At 42.7% G+C, this 22,657-nt stretch overlaps 1 protein-coding gene across 2 annotated transcripts in view; it reads left to right on the forward strand.

Moving 5' to 3' along the window:
- Positions 1 to 3,275: 3,275 nt before the first annotated feature.
- The window catches only part of glra4a (glycine receptor, alpha 4a), a 40,226-nt gene continuing 20,844 nt past the window's right edge, over positions 3,276 to 22,657 (forward strand). For both annotated transcript variants that reach the window (XM_053429041.1, XM_053429042.1), the window contains exon 1: positions 3,276 to 3,443. In XM_053429041.1, the coding sequence (XP_053285016.1) occupies positions 3,376 to 3,443 (68 nt within the window). In that variant the 5' untranslated portion in view covers positions 3,276 to 3,375. The remainder of the gene's footprint in view (positions 3,444 to 22,657) is intronic.

A 22,657-nucleotide genomic window follows, 5' to 3' on the forward strand; every position in this document is an offset into this window, starting at 1 on the left:
TAATTGGCGAGACAGCTATTAATCTTCCGAGCTGAGATCAGGCTGAGGTGAGAGGTTAGAGAGGGACAGGCTCCGTCGTATAAAGCCTGATAAATAAAACGGATAAAAGGGTTGACATTTGCAGAATTCACCACAGATATCACGCAGGTATATTTTTGCAGTCACTCTACAAGATATTGATATTTTTTAAACCCTTGTCCGTTTGTTGGTCTGTTTGCTCGTTTGTAAGCAAGATTACACAAAATTACACAGCGGATGTACATGAAACTTAGTGGATGGAGGCATTATGGGTCAGTGTAGTGCATTTTGAATTCTGGTGTGGATTCAGATCAGGGGGCGTATCTAGAAACGCCCACTATAACCATTCTAGATCCCAGTGTTTTCCTTTGTTTACCGCTGCCCCTTGTCTCTCCTCTCTAAGCTTTTTGTTTCTATCTACCTTCTACCTGCATCATCATCAACTCCACCTGGAGCAGCCGTATTAGCACAGGTCCCTCACCCCAATCCAACAATAGCATCTCTATGTGTTGACATAATGGTCAGCGCCGTCTTCTCCTTCTCCTTCTGCACGAGCTAATCTTTTAATTGACCTTGACCTCGGATCACAACTTTCTGATTTCAACAACAACAATCGTGAATTTATTTTTGCGATCTCCTCTGTTCTTCAACTTTAAAAGACTTTACGCTGGTTCAAGTGAGGTGGATTTGCAGTCGGTCGGTCGGGGTGTCGTCTGAACACGGTTCCTTGTTAATCCATGCCATAGATGGGCACAGTTTATTTTTAGCTATCATCATCTCAATGCTTTAAGAGTCACTAGGGGACTAAATGAGTATTAATTCACTACTGCAATTAATCACCTACAAATGTTCTGTTTACTACTGTTTAAGTAACAGCACATTTATTTTAAGTGAACTATGCGTATTTGTGTTTTCTTGAGAAGGGTTCCAACACTTCATTAAATATCACTGCGCATCTAATGGGTTGGTATGTCTCGGACTAACACTTGAGCCTCAGTGACCAGAAGTAAACTGTCCCAGTGGACTGAACTGAGAGGTGCCAATCTTATTATCCAACCCTCAGCAAGAATATAAATAGGCATATAGGAAAAAAGGCTTTCATTCTAACGAAGGTGTCAGACATAAGACAGAGTCAGCACGTCTGTAAATACTGAAAAATCTCATGTTTTCTTTCTTGTCAAGGGATTTAATGACGTTAAGAAAAGGATATAGAATGAACAAACCTTTCAAAATCATACAGTATATATTGTAAACAGAGATTTAAGTTATGAACAAGTCTGTGGCATAAAATGAATGAATAGTTAAGGGCCTCCACTATAAAATTGGGACATGTGACATCAATATTCATTGGGTGAGCATCTGGAGGACGAGTTTGTAGTAGGAGACACACTCTGTAGCCAAAGATATCAGTGGGCTTGGAGAGCAGCGACAACAGTCTGGCTGCCAGCGACAGAAGTCCTCATCTTTTCATTTCCTCTCTCTGTTTCCCCTCCACACATCTACCCGCCCCATCTCCACCTCCCTCGTCTTCACATCCTCGCCACACTGCAGAGCCGGCCTCTCAGGTTCCTGCAGCTGGCATGAAAATAAAGAGAAATGCGAGAGAGTTGAAAAGAGGCAGAACGGTACACCAGCGCCTGACTCGGGTACCATTTCAGCTACCAGAATCCATGAGAGGCATTCTAATAAACCCCTGCAATATACATGATGTTTCACAAGACTTCTGACTTCTGCTATGGGGATGAAATTCTGCTTACCAGCGCATATACTCATGAAAAACAGAATGCGGCTGATATTGATAAAAACTGGCATAAATTAATTATCAGATCCAAAAGTAAAAGGAGGCTTATGAATTTTCAGTCCTTGATAAGAACAGAGAAGTCAAATCGACATTTTTAATACTCACGCGTCAGGGAAAAAAGAGAAGTAGATAATATAAATTATATAAAGTAAAGGTTAATCTGCTCCATTTTGTCAAATATGAAGCCAACAATAAAGAGTGACACCGCCGCCCGCTCAGGAAGCTGTAGAGCTACTGGGTGGATTCCACTGGGGAAGAGGAATGACTGCCACAGAGCCAGTTTAACCCTGTGACTGATGTGTCACATTGTGCTACTGCCCTGTGATCTCTCACATCGCGCCTTTAATGGATATGAGAGCGCAGGTACACTGATCTATAACCTGCGTCGCTGCACGTCTCAGAGACACCCAGCAGGTATGTAATCGACACGGAGGTTTAGTCTCTGATGGGAGAGGCGGAGCCTTTTCCTACAAAGTAGACTGATGGTTGGGCTTGTTAGAAATGTCTGACTGTCTTTGAGAAGGCTGGAAAAGTGGCAACACCATCGCGTCACCCATTGGTTTTTGACCGGATCCCGTCTGAGAGCTCAAGGTCCCTGCAGGCCCACCTACACCTGCAGGCTGCTCCCATTGGACGATACCAGTCACGTGGTATCAATGCCCAATGCATATACATGGGAACATAATTTACACAATGTACATCATGCTGTATTGAAGAAGACTTTAAACTAGCGGTTTAAGAAACTCTGTATGAAAATGTTTATTGTTATAAATCAAATGAGAATTAATCAATCATTTCCCCCAAAAATGGGCGGGGACATGACATAAGGGCAAAGTACCCACATGGCTGATGTCATTGAGGACTAGATAGTTCACTCTAACTCACTACACGTGGACTATATAGTGTGTGAATCCATTACAAGCTCTACATAGTCTGTACTCCAACACACTTCAGTCAGACACCTCCTCCAACTTATCCTGACTGGGATTTCTCATCAGTGTTACTGGTCATCAAGCAGCTTGTGTTCGACAGTGTAATTCAGCTCATCGTCTGCAGCCACTACAAAACAATTAAGGCTAATTAACACGAGGAAGCAAAAAACTAAAGCCGCTGTTCCTTTAAATCTTCACCCCCTTTTATAATTTGTTTTTATATCGCGCAAGGCAAAAGAATCAGGAGAAACCTCACTCAAAAAAAAAAAAAAGGGGCAACACCAACACTATGTCATGCAACCCGACCCTCCTGAGCAACGCGACCCAGTGAGAGAGAGAGAGTGAGTGCGCAGCGGAGTCCAGCTGCCCACAGCACGGAGCCCGCAGCCCTCTGGACTTGGTGGGAGGGGGAGAAGTTTCCCTAAAGACGAGCCTGGATCACTGAGCAAGAGGGAGAGAGAGAGAGAGAGAGAGAGAGAGAGAGAGAGAGAGAGAGAGAGAGACGATGCCTTCCTCCTCCAACACACACTCGCGAGCCGCTCAGTGGATTTGCTGATTGCCGAAATTATCTTTCCGCAAGTTTATTCAACGGGACTGAGGAGAGGTTTCTGTTTGAGCCAGAGGATGCTCCCACAGGTCGTTCGGATCCTGTATGTCTTGTCTTTCTGCTTTTTCCAAGGAGGCTTTATCAGGTGAGGAGGCGCGCCTGCCTGTGAGATTGCCTTGTTTCTTGGTGCGAGTTGTTTCTTCTCTTCTCGTGCAACTGCTTTGCATGAACTTTTCATCCACAACTGACTGCTCACACCACATCGTTGACTTTTCTTTTTCTTTTAACTTATTACGCATCGTTTGGAAAATGTCCTTATGTTGGCGCGAAGGAAACAATTGAGGTTTCAGCCAAATAATTAACAAAAATATATCGGATAGGATATAATCAAATGAGGGACAACGACACATGTCCGTTTATAAAGGGTTGCGTTCGGAACGAGGTGCGCGCGGTCTCACACGAGACAACCCAGTTCATTTTTACGCACAGATTTACGCACAGGACTCTGATCTCTGGACACCAACTCTGCAAATCACGATTTCTACAGTTTGTAATCTGGTGTCAAATGCAAATGAGTAACAAGCCAAAAAATAAATATGGCAAGAAACATCACACATTATTGCCTTATTAAAATTGTCCTGGTTGCGAACTACCTGTGGAACTCCTTGATTTTCAGGGTTGCGTTGGTGGCTTTAAATGGCAAATCGAAGACTCCAGTGAATGATGGGATATTAATGTGACGACTAACCGTTTTTCAATTAGCTTAATGGGGAAACAACCCATTCGCTGCTCACTGACACTCGTACCTGACAGATTGCATGGACGCTAAACCTTTGGGATTATTTATCCAGTCAGAGCAAGAAATAAAGGGTGCTGATTCAATTGGAGTAGATTTGGCTCCAGTCAGTGTGTTTCCAGTGTGTCTCAGGGACAGAGGAAACAAAAGCACCTCCCTCTGCTCCTCCTGTCTTCCTCTAATGGTTTTTACCCCATACACACACACACACACACCTCATGTCACTCTCCCCTCCCTCACACCCACAACGAGACCATCTACAACCCAGCTCCCCTTTCTCCTATGTCCTCCCTAATCCCACATACCCTTGCTGCTGTCCTCTCTCCTCCACTGGTGGCCAAAACTTTTATTTGCAGTGAATACTTTCCTTATTTCATGCCCTGCCAACCTCAGGTGTGAGCGGCAGGGAATTAGGATCTGCATAATCCTGGAGTGGAACAGAGCCGTGACTCTGTGAACCCAGGGGCAAATGGGAGCAGCTCTTAGCCTGGAGAGCAAGTCGACTGACAGCACCACCCTCTGAGGAAATTACATGCCCTCCTACCAGCCTCCTTTCCTGCCATGTACGGGGGAATGAGAGAGGGAGGAGGGCAGGTGTAAAAGACAGGCAGAATCTGATATGGGTGTGTGGTGAGGAGAAGGGGGGAGAGATGGAGTGGTGGGGGATGGAAATGGGAATGGAGCAAACTGGGACAAAGAGAAATGCGAGGGTGATTCATTTAGCTGGAGGTGGCGGGGAGATTAGTAAAGTGGAGGACTGGGCTGGGAGATGGAGAGAAATGGTTCACATAGGAATGAGGAGATGAGTTTGAGGAGGAGGGATGGGGGGAGCAGTGGAAAGTGTGAAAAAAAAGATTGTCATCTGAAGTAGTCGACAAACTGAATCGATGCGATAGGTTTCACACTGGATGATTGTCACGAGGAACCAGAAGGAGGGCTGTAATAAATAAGAAAGTTCATATCATAGTCTGCGAGGGTGTTAAGAGAGCTTTGTGGATTGTGTGTGCGTGTGTGTGTGTGTGTGTGTGTGTATGGGTGTGTGCTTGTGTGTGTGTGTCATGTCTTGTACTGTTGCAACGCTGCAGGTCTGTTAGACGTGAATGTCGGCTTGAAAGGAAGCCCTGAATCTGTCTGTTTGCCTGAACCTATTCTGCCGCTTGTTTCTCAGCAGGTTTTTTTTTTTTAAGTTTTCTTTCATGACGGAAAAATACAAAACTAAATAGTCAATTAGCGTTTGATAGCTAATCACTGACAGTCAGTTGAGGGCAACAACATAGTGGTTCTAACTGCTGTACTAAGCTATAAAAAGCATCTGCTTCAATTCAGTGTCTTATCAGCTCCAAACCGAATCCATTCACCACAGAGCCAGTTGGCGAGCGCAGCCAATAATCCTGTGGACTGTTGCCAACAGACCTTAAGACCTAAGTAACACCTGCACTTTATTCTGAAAAAAAAAAAGGTCCAGTAATGTTTGTTGTGTGAAAGGCCTGGATAGTTTGACACGTGAGCATTTCCAGCTCAGAATTTTTGGGAGTTTGCTTCGATGATTTATATCGAATAAATATCGAGATTTGACCAAACGTCTGAGTGTTCACTCAGTCCCTTACAGCTTTTTATTTAATGCTACGGACATGAGATGGTCAACATCACTTCAGATTCGTGAAAGATTGGTCTAATCCTGGAACAACGTTGTCTTAAAGGGATAGTTCACTCAAAAAGGAATATTCACTCATTATCTACTTCCCCCTGTGCCGATGGAGGGGTGGTTGAAACTCGGAGCAGGACATTTAGCCCTAAAAACATGGTGTAAATGATGCTGTTTCGAGTCAAATGTGAATCTCTGGGTTTACAGGAACTTAATGACAACACAGGATCAGAATGGCGGCATGCTGTGTTTGTTTACGTTTGAAGAATCAGTCGCCATATACTTATATTTTGGGGGATTTAGCTGCAACGCTGTTTACCCCTTAAACTCCAACAGTGTTTTGTGGACTCAGACACTTCACCCACCCCTCTGATGGCATAGTGGTGAGTGGATAATGAGTGAGGTTTCTTTTTCGGGTGAACTGTAACTTTAAGGACATCATTCTCACAAGCAGAGCTTCAAAACCTAAGAAACTCAAATAGAGTTTTTACCTCTAAAAGTCGCTGGATGTTATTAATATAACATAAACCTAAAACTCTCAAACAGTGAATTCACAGTGGACACACAAATTGTATAAATATGTTTATCTGCTGTGTAAATTTAACACAATAACAGTGCCCCCCCAAAAATCAATTCAAGATTTATGTTTCGGATTAAAGTTAGTGGATTCTATTGTAAAAAAATTATAAATTTAAAATCCCTTGTTTGCAATTTCAGATTTAAACTTGATGTAAAACATGTTTTTTTTTAATGAAAGTAGGTAAAACATAATGAGCCTTACAAAGTGATTTATTCATACCCCACATCAGCTGCTTTATACCAGTGGTACATCATAACCTGAATTTAGCTCCCAGTTTGAGCCTTTTCCAGTGACTGCACAGTTATTTTTAATTGCAAGTCAGCGAGTGTGAAGGGCGAGAGGGGCAGACAGTTTGGGAGTGGGTCTGGTCAGTGTGAGGAGCCATGGGTGATAACATTTCATAACAAATGAGGTCTCTGAGGACGACTCTCCTTGAACATAGTGAACTCTTTGTTTTTTTCTCAACAATCTTCTCATTTAAGACCTGGTGGCCAAAAGGTTGCAACTCTTAACGGGAAACATAAAGCAACAGAACTTTCTTCCTCAAATGAAGACAGATGTGCAAAGGATGGCTGCAGTTCAAACCTACGTTGTACTAAAGATAAACAACTGCCTAGAATTACTTTTCCAAAGTATCTAAAGGGTTTAAAACAGCTAAATCAGATCAGTCAAATCAGTGGAGTCTATATGATCTGATGTGAATGTGGCATTGAAGTTAATCCATATATTTTTTTTATTTCCAATTCCAACTATTGCCCAATTGCTAACGGTCTTGACAATGAGCTCTGATTGAATAGAGAGCTAAAAAATGTAGCATCATCTTGTTAGCTTGTTAGCTGCGTTGCATCGTCCACTTTCATTTGGCTCCACAGACCATAACGTGATGAAGAATGGTTTCTAGGCAGTTACAAGAGTCAATGGTGCAATTATCTGTAGAGTAAACTGTGTGAACTCATTGACCCTCTAGCCTCCGAGAGCTTGTTAGCTGACAGCTCGGAAAGTGTTTATATAGAAGCGCTTATTGAATGAGATGACGTACGTTCCAGAACAAGCTCTGAGAGAAGTCACTACATCTCAGAACCAAATCATTCAAGCTGTAGGAAGAAAGTGCTTTTCGAATGCTTTTTTTGGTATTATGAAGTTATAGGGCAGGGGAATTGACAAAGGGAAGTGGTTGATTAATTTCCGCCATTAAATAGAACAAACTGCACTTTATTTTGAAAAACTTGCAAATACAATATTTTAATTGACAGCCGCCAAACCATGCCCGTCTACAAACCTAATCAAAGTCAAGTATTGGCAGATTCAGTTTACGTAGGTGATGACAGCAGGATCTACTTATACAAAGGTCTGCTCCCTAAATTATAATCTGAATCCAGAATGTTCACAATGAAACAAACACATGATCCTTAATTCAGACATTCAGGTGTGAAAATGCCCCTAAAGCTGCAGATCAAGTACTCGGAGCTCGGTTTGAAATGTAGCATCACAAACTTAAATCTGCGGTGACTCAAGCTTTCTTTAAGAGAAAGGTTGAGAATGTTAAAAATGACTTGTAGTGAGAAACGCCTTTTAAACAGCAGGGACCTGCATTGATTGCAGTAATTCTCAGAATAAGTAAACACGAATCCAAACTTCAAAAGCTTCGTCGTTGGACGAGGACACAATCTTTCTGTGGCAGGTTTTAATGAAATTCTGATGGCGGTCCCAACTGGTGTAGAAGTATCAGCAACAGTAAAGTAATATCTGGAGGCTAGTAAACAGTGGAGGGAAGAGGACTGCAATTATCCTGTGTCTTCACTTTAAACGTTTAGCAACCCACAAGGAGCAGGAGATGTGTTTCGCCCCAAATAATGTGCACAGAAAAACTTGGGAGAGAAAATGCCAGTTCCACATGGGAATCGGTTTTCACTCAGGATGAAGCTAGTGGAGTTATACATGTGTTTAAATTGAAATGAAACAGAAAGTAAGATAAATAAAGATGAGGCTGGAGCGCACATGCAGGGTTTCTCTTGTTTAATCTCTTCCAAAAGGTAAACTGTGCAGAAAAAAATAACTGTTTAACCTTGAGTTCGAGTGTCACGGACATTTCAGGGGTTCTCTCATCCTCTCTGAAAACACAGGACATCCCCACACGTTAGGCTGAAGCACAGACTGGAGCAGCGAGGAGCGCTGACGACAAAAGGAAGCGTGAAAGGAGGACAGATGGGATGCTTACGTGAGCTAATGACGAAAAAACGAGAGCCAGGCGGGAGACAGGAGTCGAGCAGAAGGTTTGCTCTCCGCAGCCGGTGCCACCGCGAACAGTAGCGCTGTACTTAACAATGAAATATGAAGTCTAGGGATGCGGAGGACAATCTTCAGAAGATAAACAAAAGAGTTTAGGCTTCTGCGCTGATAGGCTCCGAGCTCCCGTGAGGACATGTTGGGGATTTAATTGTAGCTTGTTTCGATGAGAACTTCGAAACAAGTCATTATTTATTCTTCTGGTTCACAGAGGAATGTCAAGATTAGGTTTATCTACAACTAGTTTGATTTTGTGTTTTGGCAGCCGGAGAAAAAGTCACAGCAAAACTCGAACTGAGCCAAACACGCCTCCTGCCATGAGCAACTTTTAATAAAAAAAGGGAGTTGGCGAGCTGCACTTGGTCACACGGTCTAATCTAAAATCCCCGACAAGAGAGCGGAGTCTGACACAGACGGGCCCGTTGCGTCGGTTGACATTAAATCTGGGTTTGGATATGTGGTGGAGGTGACAGCTTACTGATGGTCTCCAGCAGTCAGCCAGCAGCACCTTCCGTGTTCGGCTGACACCCGCAGCTGAGAGATGTGACTGATGGTTCTCAGCCCATTTCAATCAAACCACACGTGACCTTTCGCCCGGTTTTCCCCGTATGAAATGTGCATTACAATCTCCTCTGCCACATCTTAGCACTGTAATTTTCACTGGGACCCTGACGCCCCCGGATAAAGATGGTGATTTGGTGCTGAGGGAATATGTCTCCTGAAACACGCCTGGGATTTTTTTGATTATATTTTCTATTAGGGAGAATCTCAGGAGTTTAAAAGCTATAATCAGTGTCGTTTTAGAAATAGTTTCAACCCGGGTTAGAAAAATGTGTCTTCCTTTTCCCTCACTAAACCATGTGTGGGTGAAATGTCTCCTGAGCTGCCGGATGACAAATACATCATGAAGTGTAACTGATGCACGTCAGCTCAGAGTAGAAGTTTATCTCTTCAGATATGTGGCCAGCTAATGCTAAGCTGGACGAGCCTTAGAATGCATCAGTGTCCGATGGTCATGGAGGGAACCACCAAAACCTTTCAGGACCAAATCAGATCAGATTTATTTTTATGCTTCCTGGCTTCAGACGCTAAAAAGTGATGCCAGGGGTGAAAAAGAACCATTGAGTTAAATGAACGCCTCATGGCCACAAACCTGCAAAATGCAAGTCCAGTTAAAACCATGCTAACCACAGGGCGAGCGTGCAACCTCCACATAGAAAGACCCCGGCTGACCCTCCATTCAAACCGAGAGCATTCTTGTTTTGAAGCAAGGGTACCGACAAACCTTACCGTCAGAATTTCAGTTGGAATATAAAAAGAAATTTCACCACATTCTATTGTCAAATCAATTTCTGACCAAAAAATAGATCCCAGACATGTAGCTGAGGTGGAGGCAGTGTGGAACTATGGTGCTCAGGTGGATTTTAAAACCACAGATCCTCCTGCAAACACTAAAACGCGATTCAAAGGGGGTTTCATTCTGTGCATGAAAACAGCACACAGTGTGAGTCAGTAACACAGTGTGTGACACAGTGGTGGGGTAATGCAATAGAGTGGATCCCTTCACTCTTCTTCTCTGGTCCTGCCAGATTAAAATGGCCACTTATTGACTGGAGCAGCACTTTGGCTCAGAGGTCCGACACTGTAGGTCGTTACGCTCTCTGCAATTAGGAGCATGAAGTGGGCGGCCATTATAAAACCCTCCGTCCTGTCGTTGTGTCCAGCCAAACAGTCCATAATGATTACACTTCACTCTCAGGGAGAAGGTGAAGTTCCATCCACAAACAAAAAAGATGAAAAATAACACCTCATAATAAATGCTTGATGGAAAAGAGACAGAGTTGTGTAGTCAAACTGAAGATCTGGTTCATAATGGAATCAAAATCGTATTAACCAAAGCGTTTAGGGTGACCATGCAACTTACCAGCCAACCCGCGCAGGCTGAAGCCGACAGTGGTGGATGCTATTACACCCAGTAACTCGTGAAGTGAAAGGAACACCTGAGCCCATTAGATTTAATCTGCCAGTTTGATTGTAGCTGTGTGAGCTACAGTTCAGTACGTGAGGGGAGATATTGGAAGTTAGATTCAGGAAATAAGAGATAATGGAGAATTGAAATTAACATATTACATGCTTGAGCTTAAAAAAAATGAGATTGTGTCAAATTGAACTTAATCTGATGAATGATTTAGAACAGATTTAACACACTATCATACCCTGTTCTCAGTCTGACTCAGTTCTAAATGATTGTTTTTACTTATCATTAGTCATTTGCAGATAATTTAGACACTAATTCTCCAAGAAAACATTTAATTTGAGGATTTCAGGCCTTGCTCTCATTGATTAGTATTTCCAATGTCTGTATAGTAACAGTTCACTGACTAAAGAAACCTCTGTGGTCAGCGAAGCAGAGTTTGGCGATTCGGTGGTAAAGGGGGTCAGGGGTCAGGGGGGTCGTTGAGGTGGGATTACATCTGTGTTCATTGGATAACACGGTGGCAGTAATAGGAACCTGTGTAATTCCTCTACACACTGAATGAACTAGGAACTATACTGCCTGGTTTCAGACCTCCTGTAATGTCCTGATCAGACCTGATATTACAGTAACGTCCGTCCTCAGGGATCTGGTTACGTGTGGAGCGGCGCTAGGTTCAGCTGTTCACGCCTGGCATTCGAACGCGTCTCATGTGACCACTTGAGATCGGATATCACTGCCCCTGCTCTATATGCACAAACACATGGGAGTCAATTCTGTTCCCAGTTTACAGATGTGTCTGTCGATGTGTTTGTGTATCAGTGTGAGCGAGAGCGAGAGAGAGAGAGAGAGAGAGAAATCAATGTGCTTTGTGCAGCTCTGCTCGGGAATAAGATTTCAACCATTTGAAAGAAATTTGAATTCACTCCCAATTTGAATATTGTGGCCACAAACAAACATAGGATCACTCACCATTTTGAAATATTGAAAAGCTGTGCAATTAAAGGTTTACTTGTGTGTCGTTTTCCATGTTCTACCAGCAGGAGATCTTAGAGGGGCTTCAGGTTTCTAAACTAAGCTTTGTTCCGTTGGCCGAACACTGTAGGTCTCCATCCTCTGACATTTTGTGATGTAAGTGTTCTGTTTGTCGTTAGTGGGCTGCAGGTCTCTCTGACACAGTGTTAAGCTTATTCAAGGGTAAAACACTCCAGATCATGTACTTCCACAAATCCCTGTCACCCTGACCTCCCTGCATCACTGGCAGACACGTTTCTCCTCACATTAGGGAGATGAGTAGTTGTCCTTGACAAGTGAGGTGCAGAATTCAACTCTAATGATATCATAGTGTGCTAAAAAGAAACAAGAGCTGTCAATGACAATAGCTGAGCCAAGTTTTCTTTTAGAGTACAACACAACAGCTTAAGCTCTGAAATGTGTTGCTGCTGATATTTTGAATCGTGTTGGTGCGCAGTGTCATAGACAGGCTGGTTTTGAAAGGATGCAACTTTGACTCTCTCTCTTTCAAGGATTTGTTTTTCCCCAAATAATTGCAAACAAGGAGAACTCCTGGTGAGTAATCTTTATTTAGATGTCAAAGTTTGCACATTCAAGCTCCTCACTTATTATTTCACTGATCTGTCTCTGGAGCAGGAGGAAATCACTGATTCGTGGATTCTTAGAACAGAAGAGGAGATACTCTGAGTGAGCCTCATTTTGGGACATTTAAACTGACATCATTAAACTTACTGTTAAACCAGATTAACGGGCCCTGAGCTTCATTTAGGTTAGTGTATGGGAGAAGAGCGAGAGAAGCTTCTTGTTCAAATGTGCTCAATGCTGTAATTTCATTTGGGGTCTGTAATGAATAGGAAAATAAATGTGGCCAAAGTGGAAATCTGTGTGTACTTCTACTAATTTATCACAAACGATGCAAGTCTATTAGAATCTGAGCCTTTAATTAACTCTCGCCCCTTTCTTGATTCAATCAATGTCCTGGCAGACATTTGTCTTCCCCTGAAAGGACAGATCGCTGTGAAGTTATATGTCTAGGCTGATAATCATCATATTGTATACCAATTATATCTACAAAAAGTAAGATTTGATGATTAAAATTCATATTTTAGGCCCAAACCAGACTAACATCAGGATGCATGGGTTCAAATCAGGCTCAGCTTAAACTGATCAGGTCCTATCCTGGTCGGGTTAAAGATCTCTATGCGTTAATCATTAGGGCTTTTATAAATATTTAATTCTGCAGTTCATATGTGAATCTAGACACTTCATAGTGTCTCCATTTCTCCATTAAAGTGATTTAAAAACAGGCTGTAAAGCATTCAATTGAATTTACAATGATAAAAGACTGATGTTTTCTCGGCACCACTTTTTGACTTGCCCTCGCTCCTGCCCCTGTCGAGAGACGACACACTTAATGTTTGTTTCTGCCATGAACAAAATAAATGACACTTAACACGACATAGCTGCTGTTAACCATTAAAAGAGGCTTCAAGTTGTTACGAGGCTGTAAAATTCACTCTCAGTCTTTGCTCGGTCAAACGGTTGAAATGGTCATTTCAAGGGAAGCCTGCTAATACCTAAGTCGTAATCACTTCAGACTGGAAGTCACATTGACATTGGGGGAAGATTTGGTGACACCGCGATCAAAAAGAAGAAGTGTGACATTGTGTTATGGCTCTTCGGAGGACACACAACTTGGACATCTGGGCTGATGTTGAAAAGACGTCATTTTAACGTGATTTTGTACTTTTGTACTTTGTAACGCTCACCGTTAGTTACCCACGGCCATACTTTGAGAGCGGGGGGTTTCTAAACATCCATAACAGGACAGGTGACATCTCTTTTATCGTGTTAGACACAATCGGAGTCTGGAAATGTATTCACCTTGGTGCCTGACCACTGAGACTCCAATCCACTTGTCTGCGTGTTCCCTCAAGACGCCCACATCGTTTCCTGGAATAATGTGTCACATGCGGTGTCTCTCCTCTTCGGATGAGAAATGTTTGCTTTCAATAAGTGTGCGCTACGCTCGACAGACGTGTCACGGACTCCGATGATGGCTCTGGGTTACTTGCTGATCCTGACATATTTTAGAAAAGGTTCTTTAATCTTTGTGACACATGTCTGCAGTGTTGTGCGTCTGACACCAACCAAAAACAATTTCAATACCAGCGACTCCAGGAAGGATTTGCTGCTCTGTATACAATGGAGTAATTAAATCCACCTGAAAGAAAGACAGAGAGAAAGCACCTCAGTGTATGTCAAACAGGATTAGTTCGCAGACTGTCTGAACTTGTTTTTCCTCAACAGGCTGAACGATTACCATAACCATACCTGCCTTTGTTCTTTGGAAAAAGTGCAAGACATGCTATGCATGTCCAGCAGCCCGAGAGGCTCTTGTGAATAAGACATCACCCTGGAAAAAGTGCACAAAGCAAACGGAGCAGTACCTGAGTTGTCTCTTGGACCTGAGCCTCTGAGGAAATCTCACAGAGCCAGTGTCTTTCTCGCCTTTGGGTTTCTTTTAATCAGAGACAGAAAACATGAGGACGCTTAACCGTCAGCTTTGTGTTATGGTGCATGAAGTACACTGACTGACAGCGTGTAATGTGGAGTGTTTTGACTGGTGCCATACACAAGGACAGATGAAAACAAAGTTCATCATATGTCTTTCCAAATTGCATCCGTTCAGTTTGCATTGCTGTTTGTTCCTGTTTAGCTCCGGTTTTACTCCCTGATGTTTCATCTTCTTGGTTTGGTTTATTGGTTCTGTGTTTAACTTTTGCTTGTTTACGACCTTAAAAAATAACCAAAAGCAGCCGTTTCTCCCTTTGTAGAGTCGAAGCAACGTCACATAGACGCCTGTACTTCCACACCAACTCTTTAAGGTCTCTCCATAAAAGGTTCTGACCTTGTTGTGTCTTATGGTCGTCATAGCCAAACTGTTGGCAATTTACGATCCACGATTTCCTGTGTTACTGCTCTGGTTCGTCCGTAAGGTTTCAGAAGAGATGCACAAAGTAAAGACAGTGTACGGACAGCAGGCTTCAGCTGCTGAACCTTGAGTACTGCTGTTGCACAACTTATCCTCAATACATAGAGTCATAACACTATATACTGATAGAACCAATTGAGTTTCAGTCTAACAAACTTTCAGTAAAATGTGAAGTAAAGTGTTAATTGGCTTTTACTCTGATATTTATTTGTGATTTGTTGAATATGTGTTCGTCGGAAAGTTGTAAATTTAGATACAAACGTATTATTTGTCCAAATGTCTTTTCTCGTCCTCAGGCTGACAGTTATCCATTATTCGTTTTACTTCTGAGGCAAGACAATCACAAAGGCAGCAGGAGATTGTCACAGTGGTTATCAGAAAACAGAGCTTGTCCATGTCCATCCGTGTAGAATGTTCCAGTAAACATCTGTTAGTGGAGAAGAATGTCCCCAAACAATAATCTTAAATGTCATCAAGCAGTGCAGTCAGAGGGGTCGTCAAACAAACTCGCTCGGTGAAATTATCCATTAGCACCATGAGTGAAACGAGAAAGTGATATTTCACAAAGCGTTGTTGTCGTTAGGTTCCCTCCTCTATGGGCGCGAGTCCGAAAATCCCTGGTAGACTGAGCCGTGGTGGCTCTGTCATGATGCTGTTGTTTCCAGCCAGAGGTTTGATCAAGTGAAACAGGCTGGGGGCTATGCCTACAACCTCCTTTCTCCTCGCTGTCATGTCCAAAATATGGGTCAAGTAGAGTGCAGTGGCTCGTGTGTGTGTGTGTGTGTGTGTGTGTGTGTGTGTGTGTGTGTGTGTGTGTGTTTTTGAGTGAATCATGTGTCTGTATGTCAATCTGCTTTACCTCATCCTCCTGAGCTGACTCCTCACTTCACTGTGCAGACTGACAGAAGAGCCGTTCGGTTGAAGACACGGGTGAACCGAAACCGGGGCCCGGCTCACATCGACTCCCCCGTCGGCCCTTGGATTTCTCATGTCTCTCTTACAATGCAGCGACTGCTGTGGTGCCACAGCCCCTGAGGCAAATGAGAAAGCCACCAGACCTTTACTTCCTCTATGAGGAGCAACAGTTAGTGGTTGACAACCATGTAGCCAGGGGGTGGAGAGAAAAGTCAGACCTGCCGAAGACTCAGCAACGGCTAATTCCTTATATACCATATATAGCTGTGTAAACACCATCTTGTAAGCAGCTTAAAGCAGTTAGCAAACATAAGAAACAGATTATGGCAACTGGAAATGAGCATACGCTATCAGAGGATAGGATTTAAACGGAGACTGATGGTCGCTGACAGCTCGATCCATATTCGTACATATACACGTGCACATAGCAAATGGAAGACATTAATCAGCACAGCTAAGCAGTCTTCTAATTACATGTTTGGCTGTGCTCTGTTAAGACTGCAGTCGACTTCTGTAGGAATCCAGCTGTAGAGATTTTCCCAGAGGCCTTCGAGTCCACAGAAGGAAGGGTGGGATGTGCAGGGATGTAGAGCCCAACATGTGGAGGCAAACACACAGCCCTCTTTTTAGAAGATGATGAAGATGCACACTTGCTTCATTATGTCATGCAATTACCTTACATTCAAGTTTGGCTGCAACGAAGACAAAAAAAAAAAATCCAATCTTGCTTCCCTATCCACAGCGTTTCATTACCCTGCTTTGATCATTATTTTATACCCCCTGCATGTGAACACAGATATTCAGTTTACAGCAAGGTTCATAATGATGGCAGAAATTGGCATACAGGCATAAATCTGCTTTGATTGCTTAGGGGGGGGGAAAGTGTTCAATGTGCAGATGTTAAAAAGATGTGTAAACATGCGTAATAAAGGCCGAGTTGTATTTGCATGAATCTAGATGTGCTGGTCAAAGTGGACAATTATTTTACTGCCTTGCCGAAACGACAAAAAACAAATAAAAACACATCTGGTGAGGATTGAGCTGCGGTCCGTCTCAAGCCCCGGAGCAGACGCGTCAAAGCAATCTTTCCCAGTCAGAACAGTCCTTTGCTGACTCTGTTTCCCAGAGACTGACAGGAGGCAATCCAGGCTGATATCAGATCTAAGACCTGGAAAGGATGGCCAGAATGCAGAGAGGAGAGGAGAGATATCTGGAGGATGGGTGGGTCTAAGGCTGCCTCGTGGTAGATTCATCTCGCTTGGGGGAGGGGGGGGAGCTCCTCAGGTTTATCACTTAGATTGCCATTTAAACCGGCACTGTTGGAAGCCCTGTTTGTTCGTGTGATTTAGTTTTAGGGAGCACCAACAGGAGTGAAATGCTGAACACTTCATATACGATTAAATACATATTCTTCCTACGAAGTCTAATGCTAGTTGCCAGTTGGAAAGGGGGCTTTAGATTATATGACATTGTTTGAGTCAACATTGATTCAAATGTTAATTATGACTCTGGGTTTAAACCAAGAATGTACATTCGAGTGTAATGTAATAACAGCTGCACATTTAACGGGGTCAAAATGACTCAAGGAAGAGTCACTCACCCAAGTATTCAGGCAAGTAGTTAGCTAATATAGAGTGTTGTTAAGACATATGGATTCCATGTGCTAGTTCTTAGCTGTGTCTAAATTCGGGGGCCACATCCTTCGGAGGACTAAGGCCCTGTCCCAGTTCCTCTCCCTTGGCCCTGCCCCTGGATATGAAGGGCCCTTAGCTGAGAGTGTCCCCCTTCCAAACGGAGTGACAAGGGGGGGGCTCAATCTTCCCCTAGGAATTGGGTCACCACTCGCTACGTTATCAGCAGCCAACCAACATTATTACAGTGACAAAAAATAGCAGTTATCAACCATAGTGACACATGTGAATACTGCATGACAGACGGGACAGATGGATCTATTGATCAATACAGTCAATGTAACATTAGTCTTGTCCATAGGAACTTCTGCCCTGCAGTGGAAATGTTACTCGCTACCCAGTGAAACTGCCTACTTGCTTCTTCTGATTTCACCTTTGCTACTGGATTAGAAGATATTCTGGTGAATTAAAAATGTTTTATCATGGTTATTTTGCTAGATTTAAGAGCATTTTACTCATGTTAATTCATGTTATACATTCGTAAAGCATTCAGGACTTTCCGTTGACGCCTTCGATTTTCATGGGGGTCCTGAATATACTGTTGAAGGGCTGTTTGAAGGGCGAGATGGCCACTACCACTACGTCACATAGAGAAATAGGACAACACTAAGCCTTCACAGCCATGTGCAAAATGAAGGGGTAGGCCGAGCGGTGTGGCTTAAGGTGCAGAGGCCGAGATGAAATGAGACGTTGTGCAATTTGATATAAAATAAGCAAACACTACAACCATAGAACTTTCACGGATTTTGGACATTTCTGCATATGCCCATTTGGAATTGAAATCAAGTTCCTGGTATTTCTGAGATAAACTAAAAGCAGATTAGTTGCCAGACACCATGCGGGGGCTGAGCACTTAATTCTGTTGTTGCATTTTGATAAGCGGATGTAGAAATTACGAGTTGGAGAGTGTGGTGTTGTTTTCTTCAGTCTTAATCACACAATGTTCAGCAACCCAGCTGATTAGAGAATTAATCACAAAGCAAATTAAACCATATTTTACACAAATATTACGTTTTTAATCACTAGACTAGAATGTATTGCGAGGGCTTAAGATGACTTAAGGTTGCATGGGAAAGGCCCGGGGTGGAGGTTGGAGTTCAGTGTAGTAGAAACAGGCCATCATGAGCAAATCTGTCATCGAGCCACAGTTCATTGTGCCCTCACCATTACTGTGGCACAAGCCTGGAAGGATGATATCTGCCAGGTCCTCCCGAGATAGCAAGCCTTACTCCCACAAGATTAAAGATTGCATTACAAATTAGTATGCATGAGCGACGGCGCAGAGTTGTGATGTACCGTGGGTTAACGTGGATTAATCTAAATCACTACACCCAGGGTCTGCATTGAGCCGGCTAAACAGACTTTAACAATAAGTGCATCCTACAATTAGCATTGGCACATGGCCGAGCTAATTATGTTCCACTACAAAACAAGAGATCAAAAGATAACACTGTGGAGTATAGATAATTCCGAAGTAGGAATGGAACTGAAAGTAAGTCTGTAAACATCAAAATATCGAGTTGGAGTGAATCCTCTAGCTGCTACTGTTTAAAATACACTAAATCCTCCAAAAAACATTTATAATGTATGCCTATTCTTTTCACCTCCCTGAACACATACAGAGTTGTTTTAAACAAACTACAGTATCCAACGGACGAGGGCATTGTTGGTTAGGTCCATTTCATCGGATTTAGTGACAACATCAACAATATGGGCCACATTTGCCACATTTATCCATTATTTAACAAAAGGTAGCTCATCATCTGAAGTATGTGAGAAGGTACAGTCTTTTGCTTTTCACCCTTCCCTTGCATAATGAAGGATAGAGGTCATAAGAAAATAATGAACTGTCTGTGAAACTCACAAGTAATTTTCAAATCCATCCATCTTCCATTTTATCTATATAGAATATATGCATGTTTGCCCTGTAGGTTTATCCCATGATATCTTAAAACCCCGACGGAACAATTTCTAGAAATCTGCCTTGCAAATGGGACCTCTGTACTTTGAATGCTTAATCTGCACACGCTTTCTCATTTCAGGTCAGTCCTACTCAACTCTGGCTCACTGTTGACACACAGACACTTTGTGTTGTATGTAGTGCGTCAGTGTGCATCTCGTCACCAAGTTAAACCTTCTGGGTGCCTCCGCTTTGGCTACTATGCTTATCTCAAGTTGTGATCTCAGCCTCATCCTTGAGACCCAAATGTCAATGTCCGCCAGCTTTGAACTAGGAAACAGTCTGCCTCTGTGTTTCCATAACTAGAGGTGTCACTGTGCGGGAGTGGAAGGGGTCAAGCTGCTGAAGATGAATGTGCAACGGTGAATAGCAGTGTGAGCCGAATCCAATTCCTCAATGAGCCTAGTGGTCAAATGGGGACAGCAGTAGCCATAGGCCGTCGAATACAGTAGTGTGAAGGGCTAATAGGACAAAGCATGTTATTATATTACCATGAAGCACCTCGTCTTTGACAAGAGTCCATGTAGTTCAATTTGAAAGTTGAGCTGATTGTCCGTAAGGTCGAATTCACAGTGAGAGCTCCTCTATGAGAGCTACACCTAAGGGTCAAGTGGATGTCAAGGGCAATTTGATAAGTGGGACATTAGAGCGACGTGTTTCAAACAGGCAGAGAAAGCAGTTCCGTGCTCTTTCCTATTATGCTAATGACACTGACAAGTTAGTATGCTCATGCAACGGTGTCTGATGGTGTAGCTGTCCCCCAGTGCTCCCTTGTTGGAACCCAGGGAACAGCCACACTGGGAAATGATGAGCTTTTGTGATCACCAGCTCCCTAATGGAAAAGCGATTAAAAAGAATGTGTTTGCACTCCGTGGGCAGGTTCCCCATCTAATTACGAGTGATTTTGATCAGTTACTCCCAAATCTGAAAATAAAGAATAAGATAAGATAACAAAAAGGCTTTGTATTGTGAAAACCAATCAGCCAGTTTTGTGTGTATCCTGAGCAAACATGCATTTAAAATATATAGAGGATTGAGATTGCAGGACAATAAGAGGACACAGTGAATGTTGAAAAACAAATGTGGGTTTCTTGGAAACCTCGCTCTCTCCCTGGTCCATTTATGTCCTCATACATTTGAGATGTATGTTCTACACACAGTGTGACAGCTACAGCTTCTTTTCTGGCTGTGTAAGGTTACATGTCCCTCACATGAATCATGTACCAGTTCTCCAGTTCTGTGGCTCCACATTGTTTGTAGATATAATGGAAGCCTGTAAATGATCAAACATTTGAATTGGTTTACAAGAGCTGTATACCCACTTTGTGTCTTTATATCATAACTGAAACTGTAGACCTTATAAAAAGATGGATTACAGACATCTCTCCCTCCGGTTGCACATAAATGAAATGAAATATCCCGGACATGGCGTGATATCAACGCCCTAATATGACAGAAGCTAAATCAGACAAAAATGTGTTTGATGTGTACTCTGACATTTTGTTTTATAGCCCATGTCCCATCTGCTAACATGGAAAAAGCTGGGTTTGTGACCTATACTGCAGCCAGCCACCGATGTGTGAATGAGATGATTTGGGTAGAATACAGTACATGACAACTGCTAGGAATGTATATTTTTACAAAGCCAGAAATAAGGTGTTGAAGTGAGGATAGATGTGGAGGTCCCATCACTACTATGGGTTTAATTTTCACCAATTAGTGTAGGAATAGTCGGAAATTTAGAAGAAAGATCAAAACGCCAATGAATTTTAAATAAAGTGTGTCCAGCCAGATAAGGGCTCTTTATATTGAGTTTAGATTAACACAAAATACAAACGAGTTATTGAATAATAACAGTTTCTGCGGAAGGGAAATTTTTTTCTTGAGAAAGCCGAGCCTGGGCCATGCCTCCACGTTTTGCATGTTTGCAAAAAATGACGACATGTCGTTTTCTGGAATCGCTGGTCATGTGTTCACACGTTTTTATTAAAATAAATGGCTGACTGAAATGTTCTGTTCGAGGCCAGATGGGGTGGAACGGTAATCAACAACCGACTGGCTCCTCAGATTATTTGCACACACAGTGGTTTGCTGTTGATTGATCTGCTGACAGCACGGTGCTGACAGGTTCGTCTTGAGCAGTGTTCCCCCCCCCGCTCCCCCCAGCAGTCCAGTGAACACTAGTTTGAGTTTACGTGAGCACAGGATGATGAATAACTGCCTCACAAACTCCATCCAGAATAGAAGGGCTGGAAGTTTAAATCTGAAATTACCTTACATGCCAATATATGCAAAGGATCTGGAGATTAAAACCTCGTTTCCGATCTCTGAGTTGTCTCCTCAGAGAGAATCGAGAATTCAAAGAGAGATAAAACGCTCATAAAGGCTCTAAAGGTGTTCAGTTACACTAGCTGGCATAGGCTACTAAAATTTCGAGATACTAAATCGCTCCTGAGCAGCTGTTCCTGTGAGTTTAACTGTCGCACTTTTATAACCAACTCTCTCGCTGTCATACTTTAAAGTCTGTATACACAATTTTGTCTCGGCTTCGTCTGAACTTTAAACTTTACAAAAAGCCAAATAAAACCCCTCGTTAAAAACAGTGTGACAGTCAAGAGTTGCTCTGTAACGGAGGAAAAGAGGGAGTCGTTGCGTATTCTCGACAGCAGTCTGGCACGAATGCTCATATCAAAAGGGATGTAGGGGGAGGGAGAAGGTCAGGCTCATTAAATGTCAGCAAAGAGCATCTTAATAATTGAATCCCACAGACAAAGAAACACATAATTTAGCTTTGAAGAGTTCTGATGAGCCACTTGCAGATACACTTGAAACGACAGATACTCTTAAGAGACTGATTTACAGTACATTAAACCCAAAGGACATAACATCCGAAAAATATCTCCTAAAACACAAAATATGTACTGTTGGTCAATGCAGACATGCACATTTGAGGGTCTAGTTTTCTAACTGGCTGCACTGAATCTGAAACATCGATCAAGAGTCACTCAGGACACAAGTACCCGCTTTGTCAGACAGATCTTTTGTCATGTTTGTAAACAGGTTGTTTCCTCATGCCTCTCCATGATAGAAAGATAAGTCGATATTCAAGAACTGATGCCACCACACACGCACTCACAGTAGAAAAAAGTGTCCAATTAGAAATGCATGAACGCTGATGGAGAGGGAAACATCTACTCCCACATCTGAGGGTGAGAAGTTCAACACATCAGAGTAAAGTGCTTATAATTTTAAAAAGTTGAACCTCTAATATCCATAGCCCAAAATGTATCAGCTAATTATTGGCCATTTTCCCCTCAACTTTTTGAACATGATTACAGTAACTATGACCAAAACTTCCTCAAGGAGGCTTTGCAGATACGAGAGTGCTCACATTTAAAGAAGTTGAAGAAAAAAACTAAAGGTAAAAGTGCAGCTGATGGAAATCACTGAACTTATGTCTTGTCAACACTACTGTGGATATATAAACACTCAAACAAGCATA

The sequence above is a fragment of the Pleuronectes platessa genome, chromosome 8 (genome assembly GCF_947347685.1).
Source record: "Pleuronectes platessa chromosome 8, fPlePla1.1, whole genome shotgun sequence".
Lineage (NCBI taxonomy): Eukaryota > Metazoa > Chordata > Actinopteri > Pleuronectiformes > Pleuronectidae > Pleuronectes > Pleuronectes platessa.